The sequence below is a fragment of the Triplophysa rosa genome, unplaced genomic scaffold (genome assembly GCF_024868665.1).
Source record: "Triplophysa rosa unplaced genomic scaffold, Trosa_1v2 scaffold229_ERROPOS85089, whole genome shotgun sequence".
Classification (NCBI taxonomy): Eukaryota; Metazoa; Chordata; class Actinopteri; order Cypriniformes; family Nemacheilidae; genus Triplophysa; species Triplophysa rosa.
Window position 1 is genome coordinate 21,140 of NW_026634245.1, and position 17,453 is coordinate 38,592.

The 17,453-nt window shown below is 40.4% G+C and overlaps 2 protein-coding genes across 4 annotated transcripts in view; one reads left to right on the forward strand and one right to left on the reverse strand.

Annotated features, from left to right (window-relative positions):
* Nucleotides 1–369: 369 nt before the first annotated feature.
* The window catches only part of scly (selenocysteine lyase), a 61,094-nt gene continuing 44,010 nt past the window's right edge, over nucleotides 370–17,453 (reverse strand). For 2 of the 3 annotated variants that reach the window (XM_057327408.1, XM_057327410.1), the window contains 2 exons: nucleotides 2,949–3,024; nucleotides 370–2,273 (listed from right to left, as the gene is read on the reverse strand). In XM_057327408.1, the coding sequence (XP_057183391.1) occupies nucleotides 2,120–2,273; nucleotides 2,949–3,024 (230 nt within the window). In that variant the 3' untranslated portion in view covers nucleotides 370–2,119. Of the gene's footprint in view, nucleotides 2,274–2,948; nucleotides 3,025–10,434; nucleotides 10,550–17,453 lie in introns of those variants that run through there. The other variant, XM_057327409.1, reaches the window with a different exon arrangement.
* LOC130550064 (uncharacterized) lies at nucleotides 3,033–6,704 on the forward strand. Its single transcript, XM_057327407.1, has 4 exons — nucleotides 3,033–3,959; nucleotides 4,356–5,425; nucleotides 5,693–6,009; nucleotides 6,331–6,704. The coding sequence occupies exons 1-4, from the start codon at nucleotides 3,735–3,737 to the stop codon at nucleotides 6,687–6,689; spliced, it is 1,971 nt and encodes a 656-aa protein (XP_057183390.1). The 5' UTR covers nucleotides 3,033–3,734; the 3' UTR covers nucleotides 6,690–6,704.

Genomic DNA, 17,453 nt, shown 5'->3' on the forward strand with positions numbered 1-17,453 from the left:
GTCACAGAATAAGAATATGTGAATAACTCAATTTTGACCAAAATGTCAGATAGAACCTTATAATTCTAAAGCGACGTAATGCCTGATGAGATTGAAGAATACATGACAAGTGATTTTAGACTATTCCTCCATACAGAATTTCTTCAGATCCTTCAAATGTTTGTGCTGCTTCTTCTTCAGTTCATCCCACTAATTTTCTATAGGGTTTAGGTCAGGGAACTGGGATGGCTATGGCAGGACCTTGATTTTGTGCTCATTCAGTAGTTTTTCGTTGATTTTGATGTTTGTTTTGAACCAATGTGCTGATGGAAGATCTAACCATGACCCATTTTAAGATAGCAGGGCATCTTACTAGCAGGGCAAGTCAGGTTTTTTATTTTTTTATTTACATTTATTCATTTGGCAGATGCTTTTATCCAAAGCGACTTACAAGTAGGAGAGCATACAAACATTTTGTTAACACGCTAAACAGTAATTTATCTGTATACACCATCACATTCCACTGTAACTGCAGCCTAGATTCAACGTCATATAAAGGCACATGCCTTACTACATGAACATATAAAATTGCTCAGTTCCAAAAGCTAGCGAAAACCTTTATTAAAAGCCTTTTAATTATTCTCCCAATACAAAAAGAATGAAAATTGCTCACCATTAAGTCGTTCCACAACCCTAAGACCTCTGTTCAGCTTCCGAACACAAATTAAGATAGTTTTGATGATGTCCAAGAGCTTTCTGACTCCCCCATAGACTGCAATGCAACATACAACCATAGCGCAGAGTAGGGTTGCACGATATTTTATCGCGATACCACTAAATCCTATTGAAATCAAGCTGGCTGCGATATGCAATGTGTCGATTTTTTTTTCTTTGTAGCTTATCCGTGATGCACGGCTCTAGGATCAGTAGGAAATGCTGCTCGATCTAAAAGCAGTGCGAGTTTGAGTCGCTTATAATGTGCATTTGAAAAAACAACACCCGTCAAACATGATCATTATAAATATACTTTATTATCATAAAAATACCTGATGAGGCTTGAGTAACAGTGATAAAAAAAGATGTCCATAGGCATTTCCTAGATTCTAGACCGTGTTATGATCTTCTTCTGCAGTGCATATTTGGAGTTTCCACACGAGAGCGCCCTCTGGCTTTCGGATGCAGCAGTATTTTCCCGTACTTCACTCAAAAGCTGTGCATAAATCACGTGATATTTATCGTTGGTTTATCGCGACAGCCCTAGCGCAGAGTTAGTAAATGCATGGTTAAAATAGACAATTTGACTCCCCATTGACTACAATCTTCATTTTATGAAGAGACGACTATACTTCTTGTGTGTGCAATAAAACAAAAATAAGCTTTATTCAACAATTTCTCCTTTCCGCGTCAGTCTCCAAAGCGCGTTCAGAAGAGCATGTGACCCATGCGTGCAGTGCAGACACAGGAGCCGGCGTTCACAATGCATGCATGTTAATCAGAGGCAGACGCTTCTGGACACACGTCGAAGGGAGAAAATTGTTGAGTCACATGGATTATTTTAACCATTTCTTTATTAACTTCATGTGCTTTGATTGTACGTTGCGATGCTGTCTTTGGGGGTGTCCGAAATCTCTGCAACCTCATCAAAACATCTTAATTTGGGTTCCAAAAATGATTGGAGGTCTTACGGTTGTGGAACAATTCATTCTTTGGTGGAGTTACCCTTTAAAATGTTTCCATAGTATGGATAGGATAGTTAAGGTACTGCTTTAAGAGGCATTTATTATAAAACAAAAATTGCAACCCTTCCCAAATCTAAAAAAGATCCCTAAACTCTGACCTGAACTGACTACAGCTAGGCCAATATTCATATCCAAAAATTTTAAACTACCAAACTATTGACATTAATTAGCATATCTTGTAGCTTAATAAATTAAGGTACATTTTACATTACTTGAAATATTCTGCTGTCCAGAAGCCTATACTTTTAACACACTCTCAAACAATAAATGTTGTTTTCATACTAATAGCACATAACTGTAGGCTAAAGAAACCATTTGATTAAGATTCATTTTAGGTTCAAGAGCAATATCACTTTGTCTATGTAAAATCCATCCCACAGATGTTATTCTGGAAAACAGCACTAGTTTATTCTCTCCAGCTGCTCAACAGTTTCTCTCAGATCCTCCACTACAATGTCCACATCTTCACGGGAGGTACTTCTGCCCACACTTATTCTCAGAGCATTGGTAGCCACATCATGTGGAATCCCACAGTTGAGAAGAATATAGGACGCCCTAAGGAATTAACAGAATATGAAATATTTTTGTCAAAATAGAAATAAACCAAAGAAAAATTATTTGGCATTAAAATTGCACACAGTAAATAGCTAATTTGATACTAAAACTTTGCACAAATCAGAATGAAACTTAACAAAATGAACTGATTAGAACAGATTCTTTGTCTTTGTAGAGTCATTGTAAGAAGCAAAAAAATCTGTGAAGAAAGCTGTTGTTGTACTTATCCGCTTGTTAAGCCTGACGTCACGAACCAAATATATGGAAGGTCATATAAAGTTTCTCAGTCCAAATGCTCTTAGATGCCATAGGCAAAGAAAAAATATTTTTTATGATTTATTAAAATACTGATTTCTGAGTTTATAAAAGTTTTGAGTAAATATGTTATATGAATAAAAACGCTCATAAATGGATGTTTAAATAATACCCTCACTTGAAATGAGTGGATGCCTGGACCCGGAAACAGTATTCTTTACATCACAACTTAACAAGCGGATTGTCAAATTAGCAGTTTTTCCATTTTTATGCAGTTTCCATTAAACAGTTTCCTTTTATCATACATAGTAACTTGTGGTACACTAGCATACAGTACCAGGCAAGTGGTATTTATAGTAATTGTCGTTAGTTTGCTAACCTAAAAAGTCACCCCTTTCTGTGTAAATACAGATGACTTACTGATCTCCTCTGTCTGAGTGGCAGGCAGCACCAACACTAGCCAACAACCTCCTGCATGTGGACAACACTCTACGCCCTACAGCAGGGAAGAAACGTAAATAAAAAAATCAATAATTCACAGGAGCCCTTGTTTTACAAATCTGCAGGGTCAAGACCTGACCTACTTCTGACCAACAAACATACAAGATGTTACGGAAACACGTTACTAATGTTTGGTCCTAATGGGTTATTGTGGCACCAAAGCTGTATTTCCCTTATCGGCTTATCACTTATTCACTTATAGCATACATTTAAGCCCTCAAAAAAAAGACAACCTTTCTTGAGCACATTTATTTGTAATATTAATTAGTGCAGGCAGATTTATTATTAATTTTAAACTATTGCTAGCAAGTTGTGCACTACTAACGGTTACGCAGTGGTGTAAAGTATTTGAGTAAATGTACTTCGTTACTGTACTTAAGTATTTTTTTGGCTACTTAGTACTTGTACTGAGTATCAAATATAAAAGCAACTTTTACTCATTACTCAACTACATTTTTGATTGAATAAGAGTACTCTTTACTCCACTACATTTGAAATGACACTTACCGTTACTTTGTGATTGTGCACGACAAGTCGGCAACTTTATCTGCGGTGGCTTATTTCATGGGCGGAAAAGGCGATATCGCCATCTGCAGGTTATTGAAGGTACTATGTGATATTTGCCTATATGCGCTAAATGAGGCTAATCCACGTGAGAGTGAATTAGCAGCGGTGAATGCCAGGTGTTTCACATAAATTAGCGACATGGCTGCAGCCACTGATGAAGCCGAAGCCAGCACATCATGTAATGCCAGCACTGCCACTGACAGAGACACTGACAACCATCCATGGCCTTACTTGAAAGAAATGTTTTCATTTGCGGGTGTACAGAATGACTCTTACAGGATGCAGTGTCTACTTTGTTTGCCACGAACTACGAAAATAAGTGCTTTTAAGAATTCATCGTCAAATTTGAGGAAACACATTGAGGTAAGAGCCTATTTAATGGTAATTTAAAGTGAATTTAGCCAAAATCATTCATACAGACCATGTCTGACTTTACAACGGTTATGTCAGCATAATGTTTGCTAACATAACTTTGTTGTTTGTCAGCAATACCAACAGTTGATACAGTTACTTTTATGGTAAAAACAACTGCGATGTGACTAATATTTTAGATTAAAATTCCTAGTGCAATGTGAATGTAGAAACTGAAATCTAATGATCTAATCCATTTGAATGTTGAATATTGGAAGTCTGCTAACAGATTATTAAGTGTGCATCATGTGTTTTTACCTTTTTGAGTTTTTGATGTATTTATCAATGAATTAATATGTATTTTACTAAGTAAAAAAATAACATTGCTCCTCTTTGTTTCATTTTAAGAGAAAACATCTCAATCACTTGAAAAGCTACTCAGACCTGACTTCCATTGCACAGAAGAGGAAGAGTGTGAGCAAAAATATGGAGCCCCTAAAGAAACAACTCAAATTTGGAGAGACCAAGATCATTTCTCAAGCAACCATTGATAAAGCTGTACTGCGATTCATTGTATACGGTCTCCAACCTTTTAGCGTGGTTGAAAAAGAGGAATTTAAGGACCTGATTCATGACTTGCAGCCTAACTCTACTGTACGAACAAGACAAACCATCTGTGCCAAGATAGAGGAAGCCGCAGGAGGAATGAAGAAAAGTGTAACAGAAGCCATGAGAGGGGTAGAATACATCTGTACAACCACTGATTGCTGGAGTTCAAGGCGGCGCAGTTTTATAGGTATGACAGCGCACTGGATTGACCCAAACGATCTACATCGATCCTCTGCAGCACTTGCCTGTCGACAATTAAAGGGGTCGCACACATTTGATGTTCTTGCAGCTGCAATTCATTACATACACTCTGAATTTGAGATTCATGAGAAGGTTGTCTGTATAACAACAGACAATGGCTCAAATTTTTTGAAAGCCTTTCGTGTCTATGGAGGTGAGTACATACACTGCAACAATACAGAAAGTGCAATAGCACCCCCAACAGAAGATGAAGATGATGATGAATCTGACACTCAAGATGAGGAGAAATGTGAGGAGATTGAATTGGTTGAGGTTGCTGAAATTCTAGCCAAGGATGATCTTGAATTTCATTTGCCCAAGAATCAACGTTGTGCTTGCCATCTTCTGAACCTGGTTTCCACCGTGGATGTTGACACTGCTCAATTGGATGAAACATACAAAAGGTTATCAAGATCATCCTTCTCCAAATGTTGGGCCTTGTGGAACAAGAGTGGCCGGTCCAACAAAGCTGCAGAGATGATAGAAGAGGAATGTAGTATGCAGTTAATTCGTCCAAATGCCACACGATGGAACTCTTTCTTTCTTTCAGTGGAGAGGATCCTGAAGCTCCTGAAGGGAAAGGGAGATGGTGCTTTCCGGAATCTCTGTGCGGAATTCAAAATCCCCATGTGAGTAATGTTATAATGTAATGATTAAGACTATGCCTTTTTCCACCACCGAAAATGAATGTGTATGCCAGTAAGGCATCCTGAAATGTCAGATAAAATAATGGATATTTTTTACTATTAGTTAAAAAATGGGAAACAGGAGATTACAAATTCATGCAAATTGATCTACTATCCAATGATAAAACATTTCTATTCTGATTGAGTATCATCTATATTTTGCAGTAATCAGCTACTTTATATAGTTTAAACGAGGTTTCTCTTTTATAGGTTAACTCCTGCAGAAAAGGCATTTCTTGGGGAATATGTCACAGCTATGGCCCCTGTTGCCAAAGCAATTAATATCTTGCAGGGAGAAACGAATGTGCACATGGGCTGGCTTGTACCAACACTCAACATTATGGTTTCCAAACTAAAACGAGCCAAGATATCTATGAAACTCTGCAAGAGCCTGGTAGATGCCATCCTTGCAGGCGTGAACAAGCGCTTCGGGGACATGCTCAATGATCCTGAGCTGATTGCGGCTGCAATCCTGCTTCCAAAATTTAAAACTTATTGGACAACTGATGCATCCATCCTCAAACTCGGTTTGTTTACATATAAAACTAAATGAAGAGCAGTAACATGAATAGTACAGATTTGCTTTTTTTTCCATCGCAAACTGATTTTAGAAAGAAAACATTTAGATGGAATAATGGGTGTTCTAGTATTGAATATGATTTGTGGAATTTGGCAATATTCTATACACTTATGACATTTTTGGAACGGGGAATGTTGAGACGGTATACAAAGTAGTTTAAACTGAATAAGTGAATTAAAGCTTCATATTTTTAAAAGCTCTAAAAATGCTTTTGAATTATTTTTTTAAATTGTTGCAGGAACATTACTAAATTTGTATTGTATTTTAGGTCTTGACTTCATAAAGGGAAATATGGAGGAGACCACTCAACTTACAAGTGATGCAACTTCATCAGATGAAGAGGATTTCTTCAACCCATTGAAGTCATCCCAGACCCAGGCACAAGGCCAAACAGTGCTTGATGGCTATCTGACAACAACTGGTGATGACATGGCTGTCCTGAAAACCTTCCCATCTCTATTGAAGTTGTCATTAAGGCTCAACACTCCCCTACCTGCATCTGCTGCGTGCGAGCGACTTTTTAGCACTGCTGGCCTCATTTTCAGTCCAAAAAGATCTAGAATAAATTCTAAGAACTTTGAGAACCAGCTTTTGTTGAAGTTGAATAAACATATTCCCCCCCCCTGAGACTGAGAGGTACATCAGATTAAAGTCAGCTCTGAATATTTGATTTAACTTAATTTTATCTGTCCATTGCACTGAAAATATCTTTTTGATGAAACTTTTTTACTTTCAGACTAGTATGCCTTTTTGAACACTTGAGTTTGACTGAGACTGACTTGCTTGATCTGTGTTTTGTTCTGTCATGTTGAAATAGTGAGGTGTTCCATTTCATTTCAATTTAAGGAAATAAAACCTCATAAATAAACAGTTTTTTTTTCACTGAAATGTCTCTTGGAGTTTAGTTAGGATTAGTGCATCTTTGAGCCTACATTCAGAATGAGTTAAATACTTAAGTACTTTTAAAATCAGATACTTTAAGACTTTTACTCAAGTCATATTGGAATTGGTTACTTGTAACTTGTAGTGGAGTCATTTTTACAGTAAGGGATCTATACTTTTACTTGAGTATGGTTTTCAGGTACTCTTTACACCACTGCGGTTACGTCCCAGAGACATATTATAGCTCCATGGTCATTTTTACCCTGTGGGGGAGTGTTTGTTTTTGCTACCATATGCTATCGTTGTGTTTTTGTCTCCCTCTCTTTTGCATCTCTGCAGCCCAGATTGCGGTCAACTGATGCTCTTTATCTCGGTGTAGTTTGTTATAGAAATGGAGACGTTTAGATGCCGGAGAACAACATGTTTATTAGCTCCCATCAGGAGCTCATATCACTTCAACAACTTGTATCTTGTATATAAAACGTATTTAACCACAAGGGGGCACTCCAGGACCATATACGAACATAGCTTTCTTAAACACAGCCTGAATGCATTTTTCCTAGAGTGCACAAGAAAAAGCAACACCCGTCAAACATGATCATTATAAAAATACTTTATTATCATAAAAATACCTGATGAGGCTTGAGTAACAGTGATAAAAAAAGATATCCATAGGCATTTCCTAGATTCTAGACCGTTATGATCTTCTTCTGCGTATTTGGAGTTTCCGCACGAGAGCTCCCTCTGGCTTTCGGATGCAGCAGTATTTTCCCGTACTTCACTCAAAAGCTGTGCATAAATCACGTGATATTTATCGTTGGTTTATCGCGACAGCCCTAGCGCAGAGTTAGTAAATACATGGTTAAAATAGTCCATGTGACTCCCCATTGACTACAATCTTCATTTTATGAAGAGACGACTATACTTCTTGTGTGCAATAAAACAAAAATAAGCTTTATTCAACAATTTCTCCTTTCCGCGTCAGTCTCCAAAGCGCGTTCAGAAGAGCATGTGACCCATGCGTGCAGTGCAGACACAGGAGCCGGCGCTCACAATGCATGCGTGTTAAGCAGAGGCATAGCTTCTGGACACACGTCGAAGGGAGAAAATTGTTGAGTCACATCGACTATTTTAACCATTTCTTTATTGACTTCATGTGCTTTGATTGTACGTTGCGATGCTGTCTTTGGGGGTGTCCGAAATCTCTGCAACCTCATCAAAACATCTTAATTTGGGTTCCGAAAATGATTGTAGGTCTTACGGTCACCTGATGCTCGTTATCTCGGTTTAGTTTGTTATAGAAATGGAGACGTTTAGATGCCGGAGAAGATGGCTTTCTTAAACACAGCCTGAATGCATTTTAACTAGATTGCACATCATCAGTTATCGACACTCTGCATGCGGCGTAGGACACAATCCTGCTATAAAAGGAGGCAGAGAGTTGCCTCACCTCTGCATCAGACTTAGTTGTTCCTCAATCGTGATTTGAGTGGTGATTGTTCATGTTTGGCCTAATGATGCTCATTTAATACTGTAAAACCTGGTGTGGTTCATTTCCAGTTGGGAAATTCTAAGGTCTTCCCTCTTTGCTCTGTTGGTATGTAAAAGGTAATTGTACTTTTATTTTATATAGACCTTTCTCCCCTTTCTTGGAAGTTGTAGGGAGAGGGTGTCAACCTTTTTGTTTGAATCCTGAGCTTATGCTTCCATTTTATATGAAATAAAATACATTTTTGTTCTATAAACATGTGTGGTGAGACTTTTCTGGGGCAGAGGCTGAGGTGGCTTCTCATCGTTTACTTTTATTTAATTTACCCTAATAGTTTTCTTTAAAAGTTACTCCTCTCCCAACCCTAGACTGAGGGGGGAGCATAACAAGTGGGGGCTCGTCCGTTCGTATTCCCCGTAAACAACGAGGTGAAGGCTTGTATGCCTGTTAAACGATTTGCGGTGAGTACTCTTTTTCTCTCATTGACTGTTTTCGACTAAGGGTGGGGAAGAGAGTGTAGTCAGACTGTGTAGAATGGAGTTTGATTTCAACGCTTTTACTCTTTCGCCTACTATTGAAGCTTTTAGTCATGCTAAGACAAAGGATCTTTTGCTAATAGCAGATTTTTTTTATATTCCTGTTCGGAAAGGTGTGGCTAAACAGGTACTGAAAAATATGAGTTGGTGGAAAAGCTTATGGAAAAAGGTATCTTGCCAAAAGAGTCTGATGATGATGGCGATGCAGAGGCTGAGCTTCAGTCTGAGGTACAGGAGGATGTAAATCCTGAGCCTGCTGTGGTCCAAGACCCAATGATTGCCTTAAAACTAAAGGAGTTAGATCTCTTGATTAAGAAGCAGGAGTGCGAGGCAGAAATGATAAGGATTCGTGTACTAGAGAGGCAGGCTGAGAGGGATATTGCAATTTGCAAGATGGAGCTCGAGGCAGAACATGTGGCTAGAAAGCCATTTCCAAGTCCTTGTACAAAGCTTACTTCCCCTTTGACCTCACCTTTAACTTTTGCTGGTAGTACAGCCACTGAAGATTTTTCACAGGCGTCCTCCAGTGATACTTTTGATGTGACCAGATATATAACGCTTGTCCAGCCATTTATGGAAAAGGAGGTAGATTCCTACTTTTTTTGCGTTTGAACGTGTGGCGACTAAGTTACGATGGCCAAAAGACATGTGGGCTCTTTTACTTCAGTGTAGTCTTACGGGAAAAGCTCAGGAAGTTTGCTCTGCTCTGCCTATTGACAGTTCTCTTGATTATGAGATTGTGAAGTCGGTTTTGCGAGCTTATGAACTTGTTCCTGAGGCGTATAGAAAGAAGTTGCGTGGTCATTCGAAAACAGTCAATCAAACTTATGTGGAGTTTGTGAGAGAAGAGGGTTCTTTTAGAAAAGTGGTGCCTAGCCAGCAAGGTTATGTCCCTGGAAAGTTTGCAGGAACTAATCTTGATGGAGGATTTCAAATACTGCATTGCCACAAATATCGTTATGCGATTGAACGAGCAGAAAGTTACTTCACTTTCTATTGCGGCAGTTGTAGCAGATGAGTTCGTGTTGACGCACCGTACTGTTTTCACGTCAACCTCATCTCCCAGATCTCAAGTATCGTGTGTTTTACGATCCCCTCAGAATGATCTGCTAGCCGTGCCTAGAAACACTTGTAAACCCAGTGTTGGTAATGGAAAACGAGTTTGTTTTTATTGTCTCGATCCAAACTATTTGATTTCTGTTTACAAGCTTTGCAATCCGCAAAGTGCAGCTTCCAAGCCTAAAAATGTTGCTCTTGTGCAAACACCTGGTAACATCAGCACTGTAGCAGGGGACGACTAACAACTGTAACAAGACTTCAACGGGACAGGAAGGAAGAGGCTGGAATCAGGGTCGAGCTGACGACTAAGAACTTTTATTATCACAAAATAACACATGCGCTGTACGCGCCTACTCAAAACACTGCCACTTCTGTGGCCGAACAGTCTTTCTCGTGGTCAAAGCCTCCCGCTTTAAGTCCTCTGGTCACTCGTGCAGAGCCACTCGCCACCAGCCGTCAGCTCCGGTCTCTCTCCCCGACTGTCTCTCCCTTGCTGTTTTTAAGCCTCTCCACGCCAGTTACTGGAACAAGGCACAGGTGTTCATTATTTGTGTGAGCGCCACTCACTCACCGCTCGTCTCCTCACTCTCTCTCCTGCTGCAGACTTCGCTGAACCACGCCCACCCTGCCACAACAACCTTTCTTGTTTGAAGGGGCAGTCTCTCTACCTCCTGATTCAGGCTTTAAACCCATAACCATCTTGCGTGACACAGGCGCAGCTCAGTCCTTTATATCTGCAGATGTATTACCTTTTTCGCCAGACACATTTACTGGTAATAATGTAGTAATTTGTAGAATTAAAATGTGCTATATGAGTGTGCCTTCGCACAGAGTATATCTGGATTCTGACATTGTAAGGGGAGCTGTCTGTTTAGCTGTACATGAGCAGTTACCTGTTGAGGGGTATAGGACTGATTCTAGGAAATGACCTTGCAGTTGGCACAGTTTTTCCTAGACCGGTAGTGTCTTACCATCCTGCAGCTATACAAAAGCCTGACCTGTCTGAGAAATTTCCCTCTGCATTTTCTGTCTTTGCAGTTACATGTGCCCAATCCAAAAAGTTTGAGGAAGTGGTGGATCTTTCAAACTCCATTTGATTAATGATTCAGATCCACTGGAATGTGTATTGTCTGTAACCACAAGCCTAGATGATGATGTGACTGTAACGAAGTTGTTAGCTGCTGACTCTCATTTGAAAGGAGGTAGAGAACACCTGGCTATTGCTCAAAAGTCAGACCCTTCCTTGGTAAAGTGCATTGAGGCTGCAACCGATTCTAACTTTGCACCCAATTCAGGGGTGGATTATTTTTGTGAACAGGTTTGCTTATGCGTAGGTGGAAGCCGAAATGTGATGAGTTGGAGTGGCAGGAAGTACAGCAGGTAGTTTAGCCCTCTGGTTATAGACAGGAAGTCTTAAAACTGGTGAAAGAACTTCTCAAGTTCTGTACAACTTTCGGATTGCCAAGGGTAATTCAGAGTGACCGAGGGTCAAATTTCACCTCTCGAATTTTCAAACAGGCCCTAGAATCTCTTGGTATATCTCAGCAGCTGTCCACTGCCTATCACCCAGAGTCCCAACGTGCTCTCGAGCGATTCCACCAATCCCTAAAGGCTATGTAACCCCGTTATTGTGTAGAAACCAGAAAAGACTGTGTTGAGGGTCTTCCTTTCCTAATGTTTGCTATAAGAGAATCAGTACAGGAGTCCCTTGGCTAAAGTCCTTCTGAACTTTTGTTTGGCGAATACAGTGCGTGGCCCCCTAAAATTAAGTGATCAGTTGCTAAATAAGAGTTCCAAACCTGTGTCTATTGATGCTTATGTTGCCTCCATTCGTGAGAAACTTCACAAAGCCCAGAGTCTTGCTAAGCTTCACTTGTCTACTACCCAGAGTAAGATGAAGGCTCATTTTGACAAAACCTCTGTGAAAAGAGATTTTCAGCCAGGGGACCCTGTCTTACTTCTACTTCCAACTCCTGGTTCTGTGCTGTATGCAAAGATTTCTGGTCCGTATTTGGTTGAATGAAAACTAAGCGACACCAACTATCTAATTGCTACTCCTGACAGAAAACGTAAGACCCAAGAGTGTCATGTAAACCGACTCAAGGCCTATGTAGGTAGAGACAGTTCTGAGGGGAAAGTTAACACTAGTATATCACTGGTTATCCCTACTGCTACTGGTACCTTAAATTACTCCTTAGAGGATGATGGTTTGTTGAGCAAAGATGCTCCAATGTCCTCTACTCGGTTGAAGAATTCAGCTATATTGCTGACAGACGAGCAAGTCTCAAGATTTGGTCCAGTTGTTGAATGCTTACCCTACCTTGTTTACTGATGTGCCAGGTAGAACAACGGTGTGTCATCACGACATAGATGCTGGTAATGCTGTCCCTGTCAAGCAGTATCCTTACAGAGTGAACCCACATAAACGAAAAGTCATGCAAGCAGAGGTAGAATATTTGTTACACCATGGATTGGCCGAACCCAGTAAGAGTCCATGGAGTTCCCCGTTTACTTCTTCCAAAGCCTGATTCTACTTATCGATTTGGCATAGATTACAGGAAAATGAACAGTGTAACAAAGCCGGACTCTTTTCCTCTTCCTAGAATGGAAGACTGCGTAGATCGGGTGGGGTTACCCAAGTATGTTACCAAGCTAGACCTACTAAAAAAGGTTATTGGCAGGTTCCCCTCACTCCACGTGCCTCTGAAATTTGTGAATTTGCAAAAGGTGTTGTTACCTATTTGGGAAAGCAGGTTAGCCAGGGTGTAGTAAAGCCCATAGATGCCAAAATTGCTGCTATTCTTGAATTCCCAGTACCATGTAATAAGAGAGAGTTGAGACGATTTCTAGGAATGTGTGGGTATTACTGAGCTTTTTGTACAAACTTCTCGGCTTTAGTCTCTCCTCTTACAGACCTCCTCAGTACAAGTAGAAGGTGTGTCTGGACCAGTGACTGCTAGCTTGCCTTTGAGGCTGCGAAAGATCTTCTCTGCCATACCCCTGTTCTCTCTGCACCAAACTTTGAGATGTCCTTTAAACTGCAAGTAGATGCAAGTGCTACCAGTGCTAGAGTGAAAGTGACCTATTTGTCAGATATGGTGACCCATACCCGAAATGTTACCTCTGCATTTAACCCATCCAGTGAGTAGTGAACACACGTACACCCGGAGCAGTGGCAGCTATCACTGCAGAGCCCTGGGAGCAAGTGGGGGTAAGGTGCCTTGCTCAAGGGCACCTCAGTCGTTACCCGTGGGGGTAAGGTGCCTTGCTCAAGGGCACCTCAGTCGTTACCCGCCAGCCCTGAGTCACTGCAGCACCCGGGGAGCATGTGTGGTGGTAAGGTGCCTTTCTCAAGGGCACCTCAGTCGTTGCCCGCCGGCCCAGAGGTCAACCTTCTGGTCACGAGTCCAACTCTAACCATTAGGCCACGACAGTCCTCTTTTAAATAAATTGTCCACAGATAGGGGACGTATCAAATATTAAACTATAGAGCAGTTCTGCTAAAAGAGGACGAGGATCACACTGAACACCCTGTACCCTACTTCTAAAAAAAATCTCTAAGACCCAGCAGAATTATAGCGTTATTGAAAAAGAGGCTCTTGCATTGTTGTTAGCACTTCAACACTTTGATGTTTATTTAGGAAATAGCACTAATCCTGTGGTTGTGTACACAGACCATAACCCTTTGGTATTCCTTTTCCGCATGTCTGGTACAAACCAACGCTTTTTGCGGTGGTCTCTTGCTGTCCAAGAATACAACTTGGACATCCAACATAAGAAGGGTGCAGAAAATGTAATGGCAGATGCGCTTTCTAGAGTGTAAATGTTCCTCATAATTTAGCGGAACTAACGATATGTTGACTACAAACCCTGTTTGTATTCTTAATGGTGGGGGTGTTACGTCCCAGAGATGTATTATAGTTCCATGGTCATTTTTCCCTGTGGGGGTGTGCTTGTTTTTGCTACCATGTGCTATTGTTGTGTTTTTGTATCCCTCTCTTTTGCATCCCTGCAGCCCAGATTGATGTCACCTGATGCTCGTTATCTCTGCATGCGGTGTAGGACACAATCCTGCTATAAAAGGAGGCAGAGAGAGTTGCCTCACCTCTGCATCAGACTTAGTTGTTCCTCAATCGTGATTTGAGTGGTGATTGTTTATGTTTGGCCTAATGGTACTCATTTAATACTCTAAAACAGTGGTCACCAACCCTGTTCCTGGAGATCGACCGTCCTGCAGACTGCAGCTCCAACCCTGCTTCAGCACACCTGTCTGTAATTATCAGGCAAACCTGAACACCTTGATTAGATAGTTCAGGTGTGTTTGATTGGGGTTAAAGCTGAAATCTTAAGGACGGTCGATCTCCACGAGCAGGGTTGGTGACCACTGCTCTAAAACCTGGTGTGGTTCATTTCCAGTTGGGAAATTCAAAGGTCTTCCTCTTTGCTCTGTTGGCATGTGAAAGGTAATTGTACTTTTTATTTTATTTTATATAGACCTTTCTCCCCTTTCTTAGAAGTTGTAGGGAGAGTTGAATCTTTTTCTTATGTGTTTGGTCAGTCAGGGAGTTAAGGTAAGAATGATGTTGTTTATTTCTTAAAGTCTGTTTAGGTAAGACAATCCCCTCAAAAAAATAGTTAGTTTCCCTCTTGCTTGTTATTTTGGCTTTACCGCTCTCCTGAGCTTATGCTTCCATTTAATATGAAATAAAAAAAAAAAAAATTCTATAAACGTGTGGTGAGACTTTTCTGGGGCAGAGGCTGAAGTGGCTTCTCCTGACTTTTCGTGGGAGAATGTGACCGTGGCGGCCTGCCAAAGTTTGATATTACAAACTTCACACATTTGATAAAAGTCCTGGCCTGAAGACATCTACATGGTAACATTCAGTTACAGTTAAAGCATTACCTGCAGGCAACAGGAAGTGGCATGTTTTACACTGTGATTAACTCCTAATAGAGATTTCAACAGATCAACATCATATTTGGCTAGTATAATCTTAAGACCCTTGTGATGATACGTTGCGAAGATCTTGACTTTTTGTTTAAGGGCATGTCCATAGCGTCCTGACAGTTGAAATAAACCCTTCATTTCTTTGTAAGCAGGCAAACTTACAAAATCAGCTGGGGATCAAATAATTACTTCCCTCACTGTATTTAGACCAGAGCATGTGAGGGGAGCTGAGCGGTGAGAATTTCCGCTCCCCGCTCACGTGGGTGTTCGCTCCCGCCGCGAGCGGTGAGAATTTCCGCTCCCCGCTAAACGTCGGTGTTCGCTCCCCCCACTCTACCGCTCAGTCGCACCAGACCGCGCTGCTCAATTCTGCTCCCCGCTCACCTACAATTTCATCCCGCTCCGGTGAAATCAGAGAATTTTAAAGTTTTACTTAATTAATATTGCATATAGGAATTTATAGTCTGTTATATTTGACCTGTGCTTCTCTCTCCTTTATCTGAAATGTGTGCTCTCACTGTGCGTACGTGTGCGTGTGTGTGTGCATGTGTGTGTGTCTATGTGTCTATGTCTATGTGTGTTAGTACGTTAGCACCTTTTTCTTGTTTTTACAGGTACAACTTTAATTGTTTTGCTTATAGTCAATATATCTCATGTACAGCTGCTTTGTAACAATGAAAATTGTAAAAAGCGCTATATAAATAAAGTTGAGTTGAGTTGAAATCGCTCCATGCTCACTCAAATTTAAAATTCCTCTGCATGCCTAACACCTGCCGTTTTCAACCGAAGCCTTACCCGTTGTTTACACCGCACGCATCTGTGGCACGTTATGGCTCCGACACGGCTACCGGAACTGATCGCGGTCATTCTAGTCCATGCTTTAGCTACGATCTGTGCCTCCTCTTCAGGGGAAGCTGGAATTCAAAATACGTGTTCAGCGCTTCACGTGAACCTATGTGCATCACGTCAAAATACGTGCCTGCTGCAGACGCGTCAAATGGGTTTATGATAAAAGAGACGCGCGCGTTCAGAAGACATTGTTAACACTTAACTCTGATTACACATGAGACTAAGCGAGTATCTAGCAAACGCGAGCGTCTCTTTTATTAAAAACCCTTTCGACGCATCTGCAGCAGACACGTATTTTGATATGATGCACCACACACATGACAGGGCTAAATACATGATTTGTCGAGTTCCGCATCCCCTGAAGAGGAGTCACCAGAGGTGGGTAGTAACGCGCTACATTTACTTCGTTACATTTACTTGAGTAACATTTTGGAAAATATGTACTTTTTAAGTAAAATTAAAAGTGTGTACTTTTACTCTTACTTGAGTAAATTTCTAATAGAAAATCTGTACTTTTACTTCGTTACATAACTTACATTGCGTGACGTTCCTTCGTTCCTTCATTTTAAAATATGCTTTTTAAAACGCGTTGTTTATTTCAAGGTTGTCGTCTCTTTTTACGGGCATTCCCGAGTGATCGATTCTTTTGAGTCGATTCTTTTGAAAGCATTAATTGAACAATGGTCAAAACCATTTGAATAGGCTAATGAATCAGTTCAAATGATTTGTTCATTCGCAGCACGATATGAATCATCTGAATCAGGATTACTCACTCCTCGTAGCGCGAAACTTAAGAACAAGCAGAACACAAAGAGCGTTGGATGAAGTGGATATTTATACAATCAAAACTGCAAATGTGTCATATTGTTTGCCAGCAATGATAAATGCCCGCCATATGCGCGCACTCGCGCGACCTGTTCGTCAGACACAGCAACATGCGCGTTACTTGTCAGACACAGAGACGTGGGCTTGCAGAAATATACATTTGAAGAACAGAAGGAAGAAAACTTGTTGATGGGCGTGTGGTTCACTGTTTACTGTTTGTTTACAAGTAAGAGCGTTTCACAACACACACGTGACACAACACGAGAAAACATGAGCTTTGTTCAAAAATGTGAATTTCATTTAAGAGAGCACTGCAGATGTTATAGATCATCTTAGGAAATGCTCTGAGTTTAGTTCATGCTTTAGTTTGACATGGTCTATTATTCTAAATAAGTTGTGTAAACTACATTGACATCAGGACTAGATGAAATTTACAGAAATGCTCGTCTCTTCTGTGTATGTCTATTCTTTAGTCTCTCTAGTATATTGCACAGATATCTGCTTATGAAAATTAAAAATATTGATTAAAATGTAATATTAAAATATTGGCGTTAATATTAATTTTATGTAGTAGGCCTATATAATCAGATACAAAGTAACTAAGTAACTAGCTACTTGAGTAGTTTTTTCATTGCATACTTTTTTACTTTTACTCAAGTAAATTTTAAAATAGTGACTTTTAATTTTACTTGAGTAACAATTTCTCTAGTTACTTGTACTTTTACTTGAGTAAAGATTTTGGCTACTCTACCCACCTCTGGGAGTCACGGATCGCCACTGCTATGCTTGTGTTTACACCAGAC

Coding starts and splice junctions, on each gene's coding strand:
- LOC130550064 (XM_057327407.1), top strand. CDS start 3,735: ATGGCTGCAGCCACTGATGAAGCCGAAGCCAGCACATCATGTAATGCC. Junction 5,426..5,692: donor GCGGAATTCAAAATCCCCAT/GTGAGTAATGTT, acceptor TCTCTTTTATAG/GTTAACTCCTGCAGAAAAGG. Junction 6,010..6,330: donor TGCATCCATCCTCAAACTCG/GTTTGTTTACAT, acceptor ATTGTATTTTAG/GTCTTGACTTCATAAAGGGA.